This window comes from Simochromis diagramma, unplaced genomic scaffold (assembly GCF_900408965.1).
Source record: "Simochromis diagramma unplaced genomic scaffold, fSimDia1.1 OVJJ01000402.1, whole genome shotgun sequence".
Lineage (NCBI taxonomy): Eukaryota > Metazoa > Chordata > Actinopteri > Cichliformes > Cichlidae > Simochromis > Simochromis diagramma.
The window spans coordinates 233118-251400 of NW_024386972.1; the positions used below are offsets into that span (position 1 = coordinate 233118).

The following is an 18283-nucleotide window of genomic DNA, read 5'->3' on the forward strand; positions in this document are numbered from 1 at the left end:
CAGCTGTACCATGATCTGGATGCTGGCATGCTGCCAAACACACAGTAAGGATTTCCCTCCCTGAGTTTGTTTAGCATAGTCTCAGTTGCCCTGCACACATACCAAGCATATTAGTGCCAGCTGTAGCAACTGGGCTGGAATCACTTCTGCTGGTATTGAATTGCTGATTTGTTGAATTTTTAAATGGGATTTTGCTACCAGCATTTTTGCACCATTTCTGTATCTATTTGCACGTCAAAGTGCATTGTTTGGTCATTGTTTTACAAACCTCAAATAGGACGGAAAGAGTAGAAGACCATCTGGGACTCCACCAACTGCTCTTAGAATTGAAGAAACTTCTCGGATGAGAGATGAAAAGTCTTCAAGAAACTTTAAAAAGTCCAGATGCTTTTCTTTCCAAGCTCCTTAGAGTACGATGGCCTGAGAGCCTCCACAGTCCTATAACCAGCCCAACTGGTAGTCAGTGTGGGCCAAAGTAGCTTAGCCCCAGTTAGCGCTCCCTTGGCTGGTCCTCCCGAGCAGCCAGGAGATCAGGCTGCATTGGGTGACCTCCAGTACTCCACTAACCTTAACTAGGAAACTTTTTGGGGAAACCTGGTCTTGTATAGGAGATGTTAGATAGAGAAGCTCTCTTTTTTCCTGAAATCTGGCTGAATTTATTAAACACCCCAAAACGTGACTATCCAGACTTGGGACCAGTTGCAATCTTATATGTTTCTCTGCATTTTTTTATCCCACGGAAATCGATTATATCTTATTAATATTGTAGCATCTGCACTGCGTATGACCCTGGATTCTGTGTTTTCTCTGAAAAAGAAGGCAGTACATTACAGATGCTTGATTGCTTGACTCCCTGGTAACTCACAAACTTCCACCTTGAAGTAGATAATGGATAGGCTGAAGAAGAATTGGTGTTACACTTTTGGCCTAAAAAAATAGTTTGTTATTCTACAAAAGTAAAGCTAGGACATCTTACTATTCGTGATAAATTAACTTCAGCACTGTAGCCAGGCTGAGAAAAAGTCCAATTTTTAATGAGCCAAGTATTCTGTTAACCTTAACTAGCAATGACTTTAGGAATTTCTTCACAGATGAAACTGTAATAATTACAGAAAAAATTATTTACAGCTATCCCACAGATGTGTCTTAAAGTACAGCAACTTTAATAACTGATATTTGATTGATGTTTACTTGGACCCCTTCACTTCGATCAGCCTCTCTGAGTTAATGTCTTCATCTAAACCCTAGGTCACCAATAGACAGAGTGCGGGCTGGATCTGCATCTAGATGTTTCTCCATTCTGACAGATCTATTACTAGATTTTGATGGACTGTTTCTAATTTACTCTGCACAGCATTTCTTGTATTTACGGTAAGGTTATTTTAATCTGTGCAGCCTTTTCCTTTGTCTTTGGTGGTCAATGTATATACAAAGGCAACACACAGAACGAGTCACATGCTTTGTAACTCATCCCACATAACATTACTTAGCAAATCAAATGCTTTATTCAGGGCGTGTGTGAAAACAGAAAACTCATGGGGGAAACACATAGGGAGAAAATAATATTCAAAGTTGAGATGGTTTACAGAAATGGGGTGATTCAAACAACACCTTTATTAAAATTAAGCAAATCTAAAATCGAAGCCTTATTTTACTTGAAATGAGAAAATAAATAATTTTTAAAAATTATTTTCTTACTAACTGAAAATGAATAATAAACATTGTTGAAATACTATTGAATTGTAATTTATTTCAATTACTTGAGAGCCAGATGTTGACTGTACTGTGGTAGCACTGTGCTCCACTTGCTTGAATCATATCAATCTTATGAATTCCAATTTTTGTATGTAAATGGTGAATCTTTCTCACACACAAAGGTTTGTCATGGAGTTCCACAGGGTTCCATGGTGGGAACAATACTTTTCACATTATTCACCCTCTATCAGGCCGGTTGCGGCAGATTGCTCCTTCCCTGAGCCTAGTTCTGACAAAGGTTTCTTCCTGTTAAAAGGGAGTTTTTCCTTCCTACTGTTGCCAAGTGCTTGCTCATAAGAGATTGTGTGATTGCTGAGTTTCTTTCTAATCGAAGCTTGTTCTGTTATGAATTGGTACTATATAAATAAAATTTAATTAAACTGTACTGATTGAACACTAGCTGCATTAGTTGGCCACCTTTCATTCATAAACGAGATATTTACATGAGGGTAAAAAACTCCCTTTGTGTGTCCTTCACAACCGACAACTACTTTCAGCTACTCCCTTATTTCTCAGGGGTTTCAATGGCACATGATACCACATGTTGATTTTTTTTTCCCCAAATGCCCTTCCTGACACAACCGTTCCATTTATCCAGGCTTGGGACCAGCAATGAAAATTATGACCTCTGAGGCTGGGCTTGTGTCTCCTTCTGGTCTTGAACTGGGTGTTTTCCACCTATAAGGCAAATGTGTTAACCACAACACTACAGAAAAGGCTCAAAAAAAGCAGTCTCTGCTTTGTAATTTAATATTGCATGAAAACTCAAAAGCCTGTGCTTGCATCAACTGTTATGTATAGTGTATACATGTATTAATGTCTATCAAGTATTCACACCGATGTCTTTCTTGGAGACTGATGTCACTGCTAAACATTTCTTGGAGGAATGAAATGTTATGTTAACGGATATAATGAAGGATATCAGCCAGGTTGCATTTACACTTTCATACAAAGTATGACACATTTGTGCAGATGAAACTGCTTAACAGCACATAAATGCAACCATAATAACAATAATAATCCAATAATGCTATATAGTAGTATACATTGCTAATTCCTAGTTTTCTTGCTTTTGCAAAGAGTAATTTGATAGATTTACATCCATATTGGTTTTTAGAATTACATTAGGAGATTGCTGCTGTTGCAGAATTACACTTTAGTGAATGTCAGTTTTGCTTGATGCATGAAACAGAAAAGATAGTAAAACATACATTAAAAAATTATTTTGCTTATAGTTGATAGATTCTTTATACTTGTAATGGGAGATACATCAGAGGATTTGGGATGCAGAGGCCTCTGAGCTTCTGTTCAGGACAAACACATGCAGACACTATTAAATATATCAGTGTGCAGAGAAACAATGCTTTCAGATTTGCATATAGGAAGAGGACTTCTCGTATTTCGTCACTCATGTTGGTGACTGACAACCCAGTGTCAAGAAAAAAATAGTCTCGATGGATTCCAGACAGTTACATAATGAGGTACAGTGACAGAAACAAGATGCAGGATGATAACATTTACCGTCAACAGAAGGTATGCAAATATTTCTTTTCTTTACATTAAAGTTTATTAAACACAGCACACCTCTGTTATGATATGCTTTACAACTTGATTATTATGTTATTAAAAAACTAACAAGCATAAGCTTCCAGGAATTGCCCTGTGCAGAACCACTCATTTTTTTACATAATCCAGCCGAGTCATTAAAGTGAGCTCAAGAAACATAAATCTTTCAAAAAGCAGAAAGTTGCATTACAGGAAATGTAATATCACACTTTTTTAAAGATTAAAACAATTTGGGGAATAAGAATTAGTCTCTAATGACTTCTTAAAATCACCCTCTAATGACTAGAAGAGTTAAATGTCACCTAATGTTTGCAGTTAATGAGTGGAATTGTTTTGAATTTGTTGTTTGTGTGTCTAGTTCAGAAGAAAAGTCAGCCCAAAATGACAGTCGGGCAGCAGTTTCCGCTATATATGCAATCATAAATGTGATTAATACACCTCAGTTTTATGCTGATCGTCTTAAGGTGGGAGGAAGAAAAGCAGATGAAAGCCAGCTTTAAGCAAATGTTTTACTCCAGTAAGACTGAAGGTGACCAGGCCCAGCAGAGAAGTCTAAGCCCTTGCTGTCCTCTAAACACAGACATTAAATATGATAAGATGCGGGCTGGATAATGACACAGTTTGACTAGTTTTCTTCCATACCAAGCCACTGTATTCACTATCAATATTATGGGTGAGACCGGAACACATTGCTCTGCTGGATTTGCGCTTCGAGAGAATTAGAGTGCACGTGTCCATGTGTGTGTGCATGCATGTATTAGTCCCACCCATTATCGAGAAGCATGCACACACACATCGGCACCGAAGAAGCTTTAAATAGGTGGTGCGTATGAAGTCACAATTTTTTTGCCATTCTGGGGTCAGTCACTTGCCACTGCTGTCAGTTTAAGCAGTGACTGCAGGAGGTAAGTGTCAGCTTTTCTGCTACAGCTATGAATGGTATTTGTCCAAAAATTAAGTTAAGCTGTTGCTTTGAAGCATGAAAATATGGGAATGGAGCACTTCATTGAAGTTGCACACTTAATGTTGTTGTGATGTGTGTTAGAGTCACTGCTGCAGTGGAATAATCTTTATTGGTTAATTGAAGAAATTTAACAGTCATTGCAAAACAGAATGTGGCAATATCAGTCATGTTGTGTAAAACAACAAGTCACTTTTTATTGAATACATGCCCAGATGATTAAGAATGCACAAACAATAAGATAAGAATGCTTTTCTCATCTGCAATTTTAATGATCTTTGAGACACTTGCAAAGATGTAGATTTTTTTTTGCAAAAAAATGGTGCAGCAATTTATATAAAAGTGTCAAAATAAATGGAGATACTATATATAAAGCCAAAACAGAAATATATGATTCCAGAGCTTGAGAGTGTATAATTGGTATGACCATATTTATTCGTCAGCACAGCCTGAACACTCTTAGAGAAGCGTTCTTGTCATTTCTTTGAGTAGTCTCCAGGAATAGTTCTCCAGGTTTATAATGGACATTTAAGGCTCTTCTTTAGATGTCTTTATTCAAGATGATCCCACACTGCTTCATCTTTAGCTTCAGACTCTTGGGAGGCCAATCCATGACTGGTAGTGTACCACTATGTGTGTTTTCTATCTAGGTATGCTTTTAATACATTGGCAGGCAGTGTGTTTGTGTCATTGTCATGCTAAAAACATGAAGCTGCTTCCAATCAAAATGGAACAAAAGCTGACATTTCTGCTTTTATAATTTCATCAATTTTGACAAGAGCTCAACACCACTGGCTGAAATGTAGCAGCAAACCATGACAGAGGCTCCACTGTGTTTTGCAGATGCTGTGGACACTCACTGCTTTATCTAGCTCCTGAACTTCTCTGTACATCCTTAAAATGATTTGAACAAAAGAATATTCATCATTGCATAGATAGGGCATGACTTTTCAATACTGTTCACCTGCTGTAGGTTTTTTTTTGTCTTTTTTTTTTGTCTTCCGTGTGTCCAGTTTCTTTAAGGGCACACTGTACACCATGCCAAGATATAGGAATAACCGTTTTGGTGCCAAAATACAATTTTAGTTCTGTCAGACTGCATTATCTTTAGATTTTTTTATTTTATAATTTTTTTTTTGTAGATTTAGGAAATTGGAGGAAATTTCATGTTTTTGCGACAGGCCACCAGTAACAAAACGCCTAAAGACACAATTTCATATTGGTTCTTTGCTAAGTTTTCTGTTATGTGTAGACACAACACGGGTTCATTCCATGAGTCGCTCAAGACCAATTTCAAAAATTTATAAGAAAGTCTGGCAACTTGGAAGCAAAATTTAAAAAAAAAAAGAGGAGTGACTCATGACTTTCACAGAATACTGTATATTTGCAGAAAAATGCACCTGTTATGCACACTGCGCCTACAGCTACCCATATAACATTTGCTCCTTGTACATATAAAGAATCTGCACATAAACACTTAATGATTCACATATATGCACACACATACACACAAGGTTGAACAGGTGATACCTACACTTTGATTCAGCCTCATACTTATCTTAACTGCTACCTCTGCCTCTGTAACCCTACTGTTACAGCCAGACCTTAAACTTGACTGTCTTCACTGTTAAATGCATTGATTTACATTCTGGTGACTAGCATTTTGTCCTCAAAAGAAAAGAGAGGATGCACAATGTTACTTATTTAGCACACCACATATTTTGTTTTATAAGTACACACCCATGCACTTTAAACACTGTCTAGTCAGGCTAAGCTGAATTCTGCCCTTTTGCTCAGTTCTGTTTTGTAAATAATGTATTTTCCGTCTGTTCCAGCTGCCTAGAACTGAAACATCGACAGTAACCTCATTGCAAAGTGTCAGGTAAGGGTCACCCCCCCCCCCCCCCCACACACACACACACACACACACACACACACTGTATACCCACTCTAGATGCTCGACATGTATTGACACTCGAAACATGGGTGTCCAGTCGTGTACACACCGGAAACTCATTTTGACTCAGAGGTCTGGAGCCTGGCGGTTGTTGAGGCGAGAAAACCGTGTTTACCTTTTAGACATGAAAGTGTCAGCTGGACATCACCTTCCCACATTTTCATGATCCGTGTCCACTTCCCTCGCAATATTAAAATAAAAAAATAAAAATCGGGCAAAAAGCTGTAAAGCCTTTATGTCTTTACTCAGCTGAGTAACAGTGTGATTTATCAAGACAAAACAAGGTGTTGTTCTATTTAGGATTAGTAGAACTTCTGTGTTTGATTAAAGAATACTGCAGTAAACTTCAATACCACAGAGCGCAGGTGGTTGCGGGACTTGACTGAATTTATTGCACTAAGTAAATCTCATCAGCCAAAAGACACACAGTCAGAGCTGCACCATCCAAAAGCATGCTGTAGCTTTATTTTAAGAGCATGTATGTCCAAAATACATCCATCCATTCGCTTCCGCTTATCCTGTTCAGGGTCGCGGGGAGTGCTGGAGCCTATCCCAGCTGTCATAAGGCGAGAGGCGGGGTACACCCTGGACAGGTCGCCAGTCTGTCACAGGGTCAACACACAAGGACAGACAACCATTCGCACTCACATTCACTCACACATTCAAACCTAGTGGCAATTTGGATTATTCAATTAACCTATCCCCACAAGTTGCATGTCTTTGGACAGTAGGAGGAAGCCAGAGTACCCGGAGTGAACCCACGCAAACACGGGGAGAACATGCAAACTCCACACAGAAAGACCCCCGCCTGATGATGGAATTGAACTCAGGGCCTTCTTGCTGTGCGGCAACAGTGCTAACCACCGTGCCACCGTGCTGCCTTCCAAAATACATATCACATATTTTTTTATTTTATGCATTTAATACCAATACAAAGTCCAGAACAAAACTTTGTGAATGTAGGCCAAAGAGCACAACACAGAAAAACCCTGCAAAGGGGATTTCACAGTAGAAACCAACATCATTGACTCTATTTGATATAATACAAGCCTGTTGATCTTCGCTTTTGTGACCTTAAGGTAAATCAAAATTTGGTTGCGTGGTTATGGTCAACATTCAAAGCTTGAGTACAGATCTGGGCCGTTGGGTCTTTTTCTAGTAAACGTGTAAGAATTCTAGACTATGTTTGCAAGAATAAACTTGTTCTGTGAAAATGTTAGGGTTGTTCTTCTTAAAATAATCTAGTTCCGCATCATTTTAAGACACTGATATGTTTACAGTGGATTGTTTCTTTGTTTTCGATCAGTTAGCCAGAATCTTCCTAAGAATAGCAGCTCTTGCTAGATTTGAAATGTTGCGATACACAACATAACTCCTAAGCAATGTTCCCTCTAATTTTTCATGTGTCTGAGCGAACACACAAACTCCCTGAGCAGACACTTGGACCACTGTGAGCAACAGCAGACGTGAGCACTGTGGTCACGCCAGCATCGAATCCATCCAAGTTATATGGTTTATTAAAATAATCAAATTACAGCATTTACATTTATGTTAGACTACTTTTAATGAACTGCTTTAGCCCGCTTACAATGAAAATTAAAAAAAATCTTGTTCATGACCTGTGTAGTATTTTTTTTATAAAGCTCTGACTTGTATTATGAGTATGAGTCTGTGGTCTGGGAGAGAGTCCTGTAACTGTACTGCAAAATACAGTATATAATGACCAATGTTGGGCAATTAATTATATAGTTACTTCTTCAAAAAAGTTACTGAGTTATGCAAACAGCAACGTTTTTTGCAGCCGTTTACCTAAAAATGCAGCCAAGGCGTTTTTTTTAATAAACATTTCAAACTATTTACAGAACAATCAGCTGTTCTGCATCAAATCTGATGCCACACAAATTATTTGTGCCACTCCAAAAAATAATTTCTGTCCACTATGAGATAAAGGAGAACATCACAAGCCTGATACCTGCAGGCCTGACAGCAGCAGATGTATCACTCCTGTAACAGCTGTAACAGTCAGCAGTCGCCTCATTGTTCTGACACACACAACAAAACTATTGACTACACTACACACTAACTACACAAGATTTGCGCTAAACTTTGCAAATCTTTCACATCTCAAAACACCACCGTCACTCCTAAAACTTCCCCCCTTCCTAAACATCTAAATGCCATGTTGCCATATTTTTTTGATTGGTCGACATGGTACTTTTTTCGACCAATAGGAAAGGGTGGGGGTTTTTTGGTTTTGTTTTTGCTCACAAGCGGAGAGTGCTTTCGAGCATTTTCCTTAAAAAACCGCAGTTTTTACCGTTTCTTCCCTCAGTAAATATAAACAACGATAGTATTCAGGAAGAAAACCAAACATTGCATATATTTTTATCATAACTCTGGTTTTAAGTGGCCTATCAACACAATTTAAAAACTTATATAAAGTCCACACTTTTTCTGTCAATTGTTCCGTCTGTCCTGCTCACATCTCCAATGGTTGTACACGTCATTAACGTGGCTTCACTCCACATCAGCCACGCTGCTTTGCTAGCTAAAGCACCAGTGTCGGCACATAAGGACGCTGTCATAGCCTGTCAGCGACGTTGATTAGCTGCGTATATACGAATGTGAATCGCATTATTGGCTGGACTATGGGATAAGGTGGCATCCTAATCCCATAGGGGAGCAGCCAGTCACTTCCTGACTAACACTGCAAAACAGAATTGTTAAAGTTTTAATTTTAATTTCAATTCAGGTTAGATTTTTTTTTTTTTTGTGCGCAACACAGATTTTCTGTGCGCAGAGACCGTGCCAGTAGTGCGCAATTGCGCACGCGTGCAGTTTAGAGGGAACATTGCTCCTAAGCCTTCTGAACCTACGCCCATGTATGTGCAATGACCTTAGTTAGACCTTTGCTTACTGCTATATTGCTCTTTTAACTACACTATTCATTGATGCAGTAACAGTAAGTAAAACATTAACTCAACCAAATTTAAATAAATAATGATGATGATGTTGAAATTAGCCTTCTTACAGTGGCAGTCACTGGAAAACAACACTCATAATGTCTTTAATGTTTTTGTTTTGTAATGAAGCATGACCAGGATTTATCTGATTCTGCCTGAAGAGAGTAAAGCACACTTGGGAATCATATGGCATGAAAAATATTGTTTTCTTAACCTTGAAGTAAAATTTTCAGATAAAGGTTTTTTATTATTTATTCATTTTGGTTTGTTTAAAATCATTTTTGGAACTGTATGTAAATTCAAAAAATGAATGAGGTAAGATTTTAAAACCTGGAATTAAAAAAGGCAAGCAGTAACAAGTCATAGTAGCTGGAAACAATCACCTCAGATAAACCATCTTTTATTTATTTATTTTTTTACTATTACTATTTGCTACAAAAAGACATGTCCTAAATTTGTAGACGACTTTAAATGTAAGAGATTACTGAAACCACAGTTGTGCAGTTGTAGGCCTACACCTCATGCTCACATGTTGCACTGCAAGGAGGGGGGTGGGGGTGAGGGAGTGGGGGTGGTGAGCTGCTCTATATCATCCACCTGCCCTGTCTAAAATTCACTTGTTGCTTCACAAACACAAATTATCCTTGCACCTTTGTCCTGTGCTTATGTTTCTCTCTGTCTACAAGAAGCTGAAGGAACAAATGAAGGAGCAGGAGCAGCAGGGCTACTGGCAGGAGAAGGGCCGATGGGTGGGTTACGAGGAGAGCTTTGACCCTCAAGCGCAGGTGTGGGTGCCCACTCCCATCTCTTGCCTTACCTTCAGGAGCCTTATCCAGCTCAGACGCACCATGAGCCCAGGTCAGTGAGCAAAACATGAGCATTTACAGGTTTTTTTACACTATTTATAATTATTTTCAATTTTCTGAAGTGCTTTACTTTTATAGGATTTAAAGGTACTGATATTTTATGTAAATCCATGCTGTGTCACACTCCTCCCTGTTACAGTGTGATCAAAGGAAAACTGTGCTGCAGTCTATACTTATATTCCAGTTTACTAAATGCTTTGCTGATTTAGATTGTTGTTACAAAATATCATTATCAAAAAAGCTATTTTAGATTAGCATCTGTAAAATTCAGTCTTAGCCAACCTGACACATATAGCTTTAGTTCTAGTGCTTCTTTAGTGGCTTTTACTTCTAAAGTCCCTTCTTAAACCACAGCAGCAGTTCTTTCCCTTTTATTGAACATGACTACATATGTTTCTAAATTGTGTTTGCCAAGGTGTGACCATTTTAGACTGTGAGGAGAAGACCCTGGATACCATCACAGAGAAGATGGTCAGTGAGATGGTTAACAAGAAGGAAATCAGGTCAGGAGATCGGGAAGGAGTGCTGAACTCTCTGCTGCAAAACCGCAGGTATCGTCTGAGACACCATCCACAAATACAAACACAAATACAAATGAAATACACTCAGGCATTCAGCCGGCTATTATCCAAGACTCCAAAAGGAAAAGACTGCATTAGCTTGCTCAGAGTGGTTGACACTATTGTAGCTGTTGTGGAATCCAAACTATAATTATGAATCATCATCCCTGACCATCAAACCCTTTTGTCTGCCTGTTGAATCCTTTATTATACACAGACAATGGACACTGTCATAACTGTTTTGTTCTGTGCAGTCTGAGAGTTAAATCACAAAGATAACAAAATAAGCATAACAAACCCTCTGATTGTGAGAACACCCACTGGGTAACAAGTCAGAAAGCTTGTGGTCCCAACCTCAAAATAGGTCTGGACCATAGCTTTATTCATTTAAAGCTATGGATTGTTGTTTTTATACTTTGATATTTTTTGTGCAGAATAAACAAAATACAATGTGAAAAAAACATTCTTGATATCCATAAGTCAACACAGTTAGGTTATTATGTCAAAATTTCAACTTAAGGACTCATTTATTACATTTCTAGCAATTTCTCTTAAAGTTTTTCAAATATTGAATAGGTCATTTTGTGCATTTGAAAACTCCTGTTTTTTCTAAATAAACTTAACAATATTACAAAAAAAGTTTCAATCAAATATGACATTTTTACCACTTTTCAATCTTGTTTTCTTTTCTTTTTTTTGTAAACTGTTCACTGAACAGAGAACTACCAATGAATAGTTTACTGTTTGTAGTTTGCCGCTGTAGTTTCAGTTATGGGTCACAGAGACAATGACAGTGACGTGCTGCTCTCATTTCAGCCAAACAACTGACCCAGAAAGCCAAATGTTGACTAGGACTGACCTGCAAAAGTTTTCTGTCAAGGAGAGAGTAAGTTGTCCCACTGGTATTATCATTTGTTTAAGCATAACTGACAATAGCAGCATGTTTAAAAGTTGGTTCTGATGCACAAAGTCTTGAATAGAAAAGTCTTTTTTCCTTTCTGCCTTACCTTAGACTGATGAATCTGAGCATGTTGAGGCCTCCATGGTGCTAGTGGGTAAGCTGCTTTTTTCATGTTCGATGTGGAGTACAGTGTTGGTGTTTACATTCTGATTGCTGCACACGTGTACCTAATGCAAAAAGTGTCAAATTACAACAACAGCAACCTCAAGGCGCTTTATACTGTAAGGTAAAGACACAACAATATTAGGGAGAAATCCACAAAAATCAGACAAACACCTATGAGCAAGCACCCGGCAAGAGTGAGAAGGAAGAACTCTCTTTTAAGAGGGAGGAACCTCCAGCACAACCAAGCAGTTAATGCACACATGCATAGACTGTGACCTTTGGCCCGCCCCCATAGTTCAGTATCCCTGGCAGTGACATTGTGGATGGTAAACAAATGGATAAAGAAATGGTATTCTGAATGGCAGGTTCAGCTTTAAAGCTTTTCCAGATGGTTTCCTTGATAGGACCAAGGTTATTTGAGTTGATCTGAACTAAGTTACTAGCTTTCAGCTGAGAATCTAAAATGAAAAAAAAAAAACTTTCAACAGTGAATAAGTACATGGGTGGCTTTAGCTTGCAGGCAGTTAGATTGTGTGGGAGTACATGGTTAAGTACACTTTTGGTGTATTTTATGACCATGCAGCATCTCTGAGGTTCTTCTGGACAATATTCTGGGCCTTAGTATAAACATAAATGTGAATAAAGAAAATGGATTTGTCCATAAGAATATAAGAAATATGAAAAATGTCCTGTTAAGGTACATTTAGAACAGATGGAAAAAAAAATCTGTGATTAATATGCAGTTAAACGCAAGTTAACTAATGCAGGGTCCTCTTTTGACCAGGAACCCTGGATTTTCTGGAGAAGCCCACAGCTGTCTTTGTGCGTCTGAAGGAAGCAGTAGCACTGGACTCAGCGTTGGAAGCCCCAGAGCCTGTACGCTTTGTCTTTCTTCTGATTGGCCCCAGCAGCAGTGACATGGACTACTATGAGACTGGGCGTGCTATGGCAGCACTAATGGCTAATAAAGTGAGTTGACTGAGGCTTTTAAAAGACAAGAAATACTACTCATTGCAAAAACAACATTCAAGTCTTCGCTCTCTGTTCAGGCTCTTTCAGCAAAAGAGAAAGTAGCAAGGGTTAAGGTGGCTTAACGGTGACATTACTGAGAAGAAAGCAGAAAGCTTAAGAAATATTTTTCCTCTTTTGTGACTTTTTTTTTAACTCACATTTGTGCTCTAAAGCAATTTCATTCCAATCTAGGTTTTTTTGTTGCAACTGTAACAGGCAATTACCAGTGGTATCATTTTTCAGGAAATGTATTACTCCGTCACATCAAAGGACATCGACAATTATCTTTTTTTTCTTTAATTATACCGAGGCACATCCAGAGGCAATTGCCTATGGATGGCTTTATCTTGTTTTAGATTGTTTCCACTGCCCCCAAGTGGCAAAATGAGTTATTGCAGGTTGCAAGTCCAAGTTCAAAATGCAATTTAAATGAGCCAACACTAAATAAAGTTAATTGAACAAAGGTTTTAATATTTTTTCTATTTATTGATCATCCCATAAAATAATATTTGATTAACAGTTTCTATTGGAAAATTCATTTTTAAGAAAGAATCCTGCAATCTTCAGATTTCATATCTGTCTCTGCTCAATCTCTGCTAGGTGTTTAATCAGACAGCGCTTCAGGCAAAAAGTGCTCGAGAGCTGATCAATGCTGTGTCCAAGTTCATGGACTGCAGCATCGTGATCCCACCCACCGAGATCAAGAGTGAGGCGATGCTCAGCTCAGTCATCAACTTTCAGAAGAAACTGCTACAGGACAAACTGCAAAGCTATGACCTCGTCAACAACGCCAAAGTTTGCAGTGGTGAGTCATACGCATTTACCATGTTGGCTGACATTTTAACTAATAAGATAAACAGATTATTTGTTTGCCAGCTTTTAGTTTCTTATTTGGATAACTATTTGGGATCTGATAGTGGCTTAAGCTCAGATTTCACATTTTCCCCAGATTCAATCGTTTCCAGACCTCCTATTGAAGATCCCCTTTCTCGTACTGGTCGACCGTTTGGGGGAATGATTCGAGACATAAAAAGGCGCTACCAGTACTACAAGAGTGACATCACCGATGCTCTAAACGCACAGGTCCTTGCTGCCATCATTTTCATCTACTTTGCTGCCCTGTCTCCTGCCATCACATTTGGAGGCCTCCTGGGTGTGTATGACTGTGGTACCATTTTTTTTCTTCTGTTTTTTGTATTTTTGGAGATCCTATAAATTGTTTTTTTATCTTTGCCTGTAGCTTATAAGGTGGACAACATGATGGGTGTGCCAGAGCTCCTCATTTCCACCAGCATTCAGGGAATTATATTCTGCTTTGTTGCCGCGCAGCCCGTCCTGGTTATTGGGTTTTCTGGTCCACTGTTGGTATTTGAGGAGGCCTTCTATGCAGTGAGTTAAAAAGCCTTTTTATTAATCCTAACAAACATTACAACTCCATTATTGTCTTTTTTTAATTCAATTAATATTTTTTCATTCATAAATACTAAATTCAAATCATCATTCATTTCCATCATTCAGTTCTGCAAGTCCCAGGGCATTGAGTATATTGTTGGGAGAGTTTGGGTGGGAGCGTGGCTGGTCGTCATTGTGGTGATCATTGTGGCCCTTGAGGGCAGCTTCCTGGTTCGCTTCATTTCACGATTCACCCAGGAAATCTTCTCCATCCTCATCTCCCTCATTTTCATCTATGAAACTTTTGCCAAACTCGGGAGGGTAAACAATCTTTATTCATTACACACACACACACACACACACACACACACACACACACACACACACACACCAATCAGCCACATTTTTAAAACTTCAAGCCAAATATTGCGCAAGTTACTCTCATTCCACAAAAATAGCTTACCGGGGCAAAGAAAACAAGACCTCTGGGGACCCTGTGGTGTCTGGCACTGGGTGTAGTGCTGTTCAACTGATCTTTCAGTGGTTTTATTTATTGTGGCTAAAAAGTGTGTGTCACATGTTGTAATAAAATCTGAAACATTTCTCATCTGCGATTTATTTGTTGAACATAAGCCGTCATTTTCACCTATGCTCTTTAACTTTTCTTTAGATCTTCAAGGCGCATCCACTAATTCTAAATTACGAACACGTGAATGCAAGTGCCGAGTATCCCTGGCACCCAAAGGTCGAAGAGATTTTCATGTATGACAATTCTACCGGCAACAAAACTCTAATTGTCAACACCATCAAGCCATCTTACCCCAACACAGCCCTGCTCTCTATGTGCCTCATGATGGGCTGTTTCTTTATTGCTTACTTCCTGCGTCAGTTCAAGAACGGGACATTCCTTCCTGGAAAGGTGAGCTCATGCCCAGAAGGTTTCACTCCATTTATGAGGTCACCTTTACTTTAAAATAATAGGATTAAAAGAAACCAAATGAAATGAAATGAAATTCAAATAGTAGACTTGATGTCGGTGATGTGTGTTTAACAGATCAGGCGTTTGATCGGTGACTTTGGTGTTCCTATTGCCATTGTCCTCATGACGCTTGTGGACTACAACGTTCAGGATACGTACACTCAGGTTAGCGTGTGACTCCAAATTACAAAGGCACACTCATAAACATGAAGCAATAATTTAAAGTAAAATGCATCGAAATATATGAAAATCAAAGGTTTATTTGTTCAAATGATTCATCTTTACGGAAAAGAAGCTTGGTATAAACTCAATGTTTACCAATTAACTAAATTTAATTTGACCAGATTCCATTAAATTTAATGTTTACATTGTAACAAAATTACATGGAAAATTTAAAGTGGATTTAGGAAGCAGCTCGAACTATTAACTTTTTTATACATGTTGCAGTGTAACATATTTAATTTTAACTGCATACACATTGCCATTTCTACACTAAATGGAGCATCCTAAAAAAACATCATCGTGTCTCTCATCACTTCCAAAGAGATCAATGGCCAGTGTAAAAAAGAAGAATTGCATGAAGACATACTTCTTAGAGTTTGGGTATCTGAATGTTGCTTGAAGACAAATTTCTATTCTTTAACACTTTGGATTGAAAATGTTGTTGTTTTTTTCTTTATAGAAACTAATCGTTCCCAGAGGTCTGACGGTGTCCAATCCTGAAAAAAGAGGCTGGCTCATCAATCCTTTCGGAGAGCACAAACCTTTCCCTGTGTGGCTGATGTTTGCTTCCTGCATCCCAGCCTGTGCTTGTGTTTATTCTCATCTTTCTGGAGTCTCAGATCACAACGTGAGTCATCATAGGTCTTATTAGCTGACACGAACCGTAGAAAAAGTGACAATTCATGACTTTAATGAGCGTCTCCCTTCTTTATGGCTCTAAACAGTCTGATAGTGAGTAAACCTGAGAGGAAGATGGTCAAAGGCTCCGGGTTTCACTTTGACTTGCTGGTTTTAGTTGGCATGGGAGGCCTCAGCGCGATATTCGGTGTGCCGTGGCTCAGCGCTGCCACAGTGCGGTCTGTCACACATGCCAACGCTCTCACTGTCATGAGCAAAGGACCAAAACCAGTGATAGAGAAAGTGATGGAGCAGAGAATAAGCGGCATTGTGGTGGCCTTGCTTGTTGGTAGGTGCTGTCTAATCACCCAGTCCTGTCTACAAAAGCATTGCTAGACTTATACTTTGCATTCAAACTGATGTGTGTGTACGATCCTTTATCATTTATCTGAATGTATGCTTGTATCAAGGTCTGTCAGTTCTCATGGAGCCCATCCTAAAGATGATTCCCATGGCAGCCTTGTTTGGGATCTTCCTCTACATGGGAATCACGTCGTTAAATGGCATTCAGCTGTGGGATCGTGTGCAGCTTCTTCTCATCCCAAAGAAATACCATCCTAATGAACCCTATGCTACCAGAGTAAGCATCTCATCACTGCATGATACATGAGGTCCATGGCGCTAGCATAAGCGGGGCAAACAGAAGGTTTCTCATGGGGAAAATAATGAAGTTGTGGTTTTGCAAGACTAAACACAATGAGATGTTACTGTGTTACCTATTATATTTATTAATTTTTACCCAGCTTGAGACTGTAGTGATAAAATCATGTTCTGTGTAAAACTGCTGGGAGGTATTTGCCAGATGCACATTTATATACCTAAGGCTATTTCTATGATTTCAGTTTTATTATGCTTTTAATTTGTCCTTGAACTAGGCATGTGTTGGCAGGTTTCCAAAGCTACTTAAAATCGTCAGTTACTTGTGTTTGGCTGACGTCTGTCTGTCTTGGTTACAGGTGAGCACAGGACGAATGCACCTGTACACGGCCATCCAGATTGTGTGTCTAGGAGTTTTGTGGCTTGTGAAGTCCAGTCAGATGTCTCTGGCGCTTCCCTTCATTCTCATCCTCACCATTCCTCTGCGCATGCTCATGACCGGGCATCTCTTCACCGAACTGGAAATGAAATGCGTAAGCTGAACGCTGTGGAAAGTTCAGACCTTTTTAGATGGTTTGTGTGTTGCAATGTGTTTAAAATGGTTCTTTCTGTGCTTGTGTTTCAGTTGGATGCTGATGATGCCAAAGTGACATTTGAGGAGGAGCCTGGGAAGGACGTGTACTGTGAATCTCAGATGCCATTGTAGATGTTTTTCATGACAGACTTTTTTAATGAATGGATATTTATTTTATAAGTGGCTTAATTTTTTTCTCTTAGCGCAAAAATACTTAAAATGTTGGGGGTTTTCCACATACCTGTAAAACTGTTAAAGCCAACTGCTAAACTGTAAATTTAGCTGTTGTAAACTGCCACTCAGGTAAATCATTTGCATAACTGAACCTGGAAATATTCTCATTTACATGTTTTTACAAAAAAAGAGAAAAACAAAGGATGTGCAAGATGTCAGAGAAGCAATTCTACATGTGCCTTTTGTCCAGAAGCAGAGAGCTCAAAAGCTGAGTGTAAAATTGTAGGTATAAAAGCCATAAAAGTTTTTTTTTTCCAAGCAACTTCACACTGAGTGTAATAAATGGACGCTTAAGTTATTATCTAAGAGCTAAAATCTGTATGAATATTGTGTAATATATGATGATAAATGATGTGTATACACTGTTGCTGGAATGATAGAAGAGCTCATGCTGGAAAGAAAAAAGGAGTGTGTGGCAATACGAGGAGAGATATAATATTGTGTATAAAGTAATTATATTGTGTGTTCGGCTTTCTTCTTTTCATATCTCTGTAATTAAAAAACTATCTTCTGTAAAAAAAAAAAAAAAACTCTCCGCTTTCATTTTTACTAAGTGTTATTAACTTTTGCTGGAGACAGTTCTCTTTAGATTCTCTGAATCTTTGTCCGAGACACCAGAAAAGGAGGCGTCGCCAATTCTCCAAGTACTGCTGTGTATTAATATTTATTTACATTAGTGTTAGCGGCTCAAGTTTGGGATGTTTGTGTTTTAGCTGTAGCGGAAGGAGACACAACCCCAATTCAAGAAAATCTGAAAATTGTGTAAAATGTAACTGGAAAAACAGAATGCAGTGATTTGCAACTCTTATTAGTGGTACTAAGAAGAAACAGCTGAAAGAACATTTTGTAGTTTATTTGATTTATAAGCTACAAAATGGTTTAGGGTAACTAATTTTTTGTGA

At 38.6% G+C, this 18283-nt stretch overlaps 1 protein-coding gene across 1 annotated transcript; it reads left to right on the forward strand.

The window, feature by feature from the left end:
* Positions 1-4115: 4115 nt before the first annotated feature.
* slc4a1b (solute carrier family 4 member 1b (Diego blood group)) lies at positions 4116-17914 on the forward strand. Its single transcript, XM_040039179.1, is given in 19 exon segments — positions 4116-4226; positions 6118-6164; positions 9889-10060; positions 10484-10619; positions 11445-11514; positions 11641-11683; positions 12479-12663; positions 13306-13510; positions 13655-13858; positions 13946-14094; positions 14224-14418; positions 14768-15016; positions 15152-15241; positions 15759-15881; positions 15883-15926; positions 16024-16265; positions 16387-16556; positions 16933-17106; positions 17199-17914. Coding segments are annotated over 17 exon segments (2517 nt in total). The 5' UTR covers positions 4116-4226; positions 6118-6164; positions 9889-9903; the 3' UTR covers positions 17280-17914.
* Positions 17915-18283: the final 369 nt, after the last annotated feature.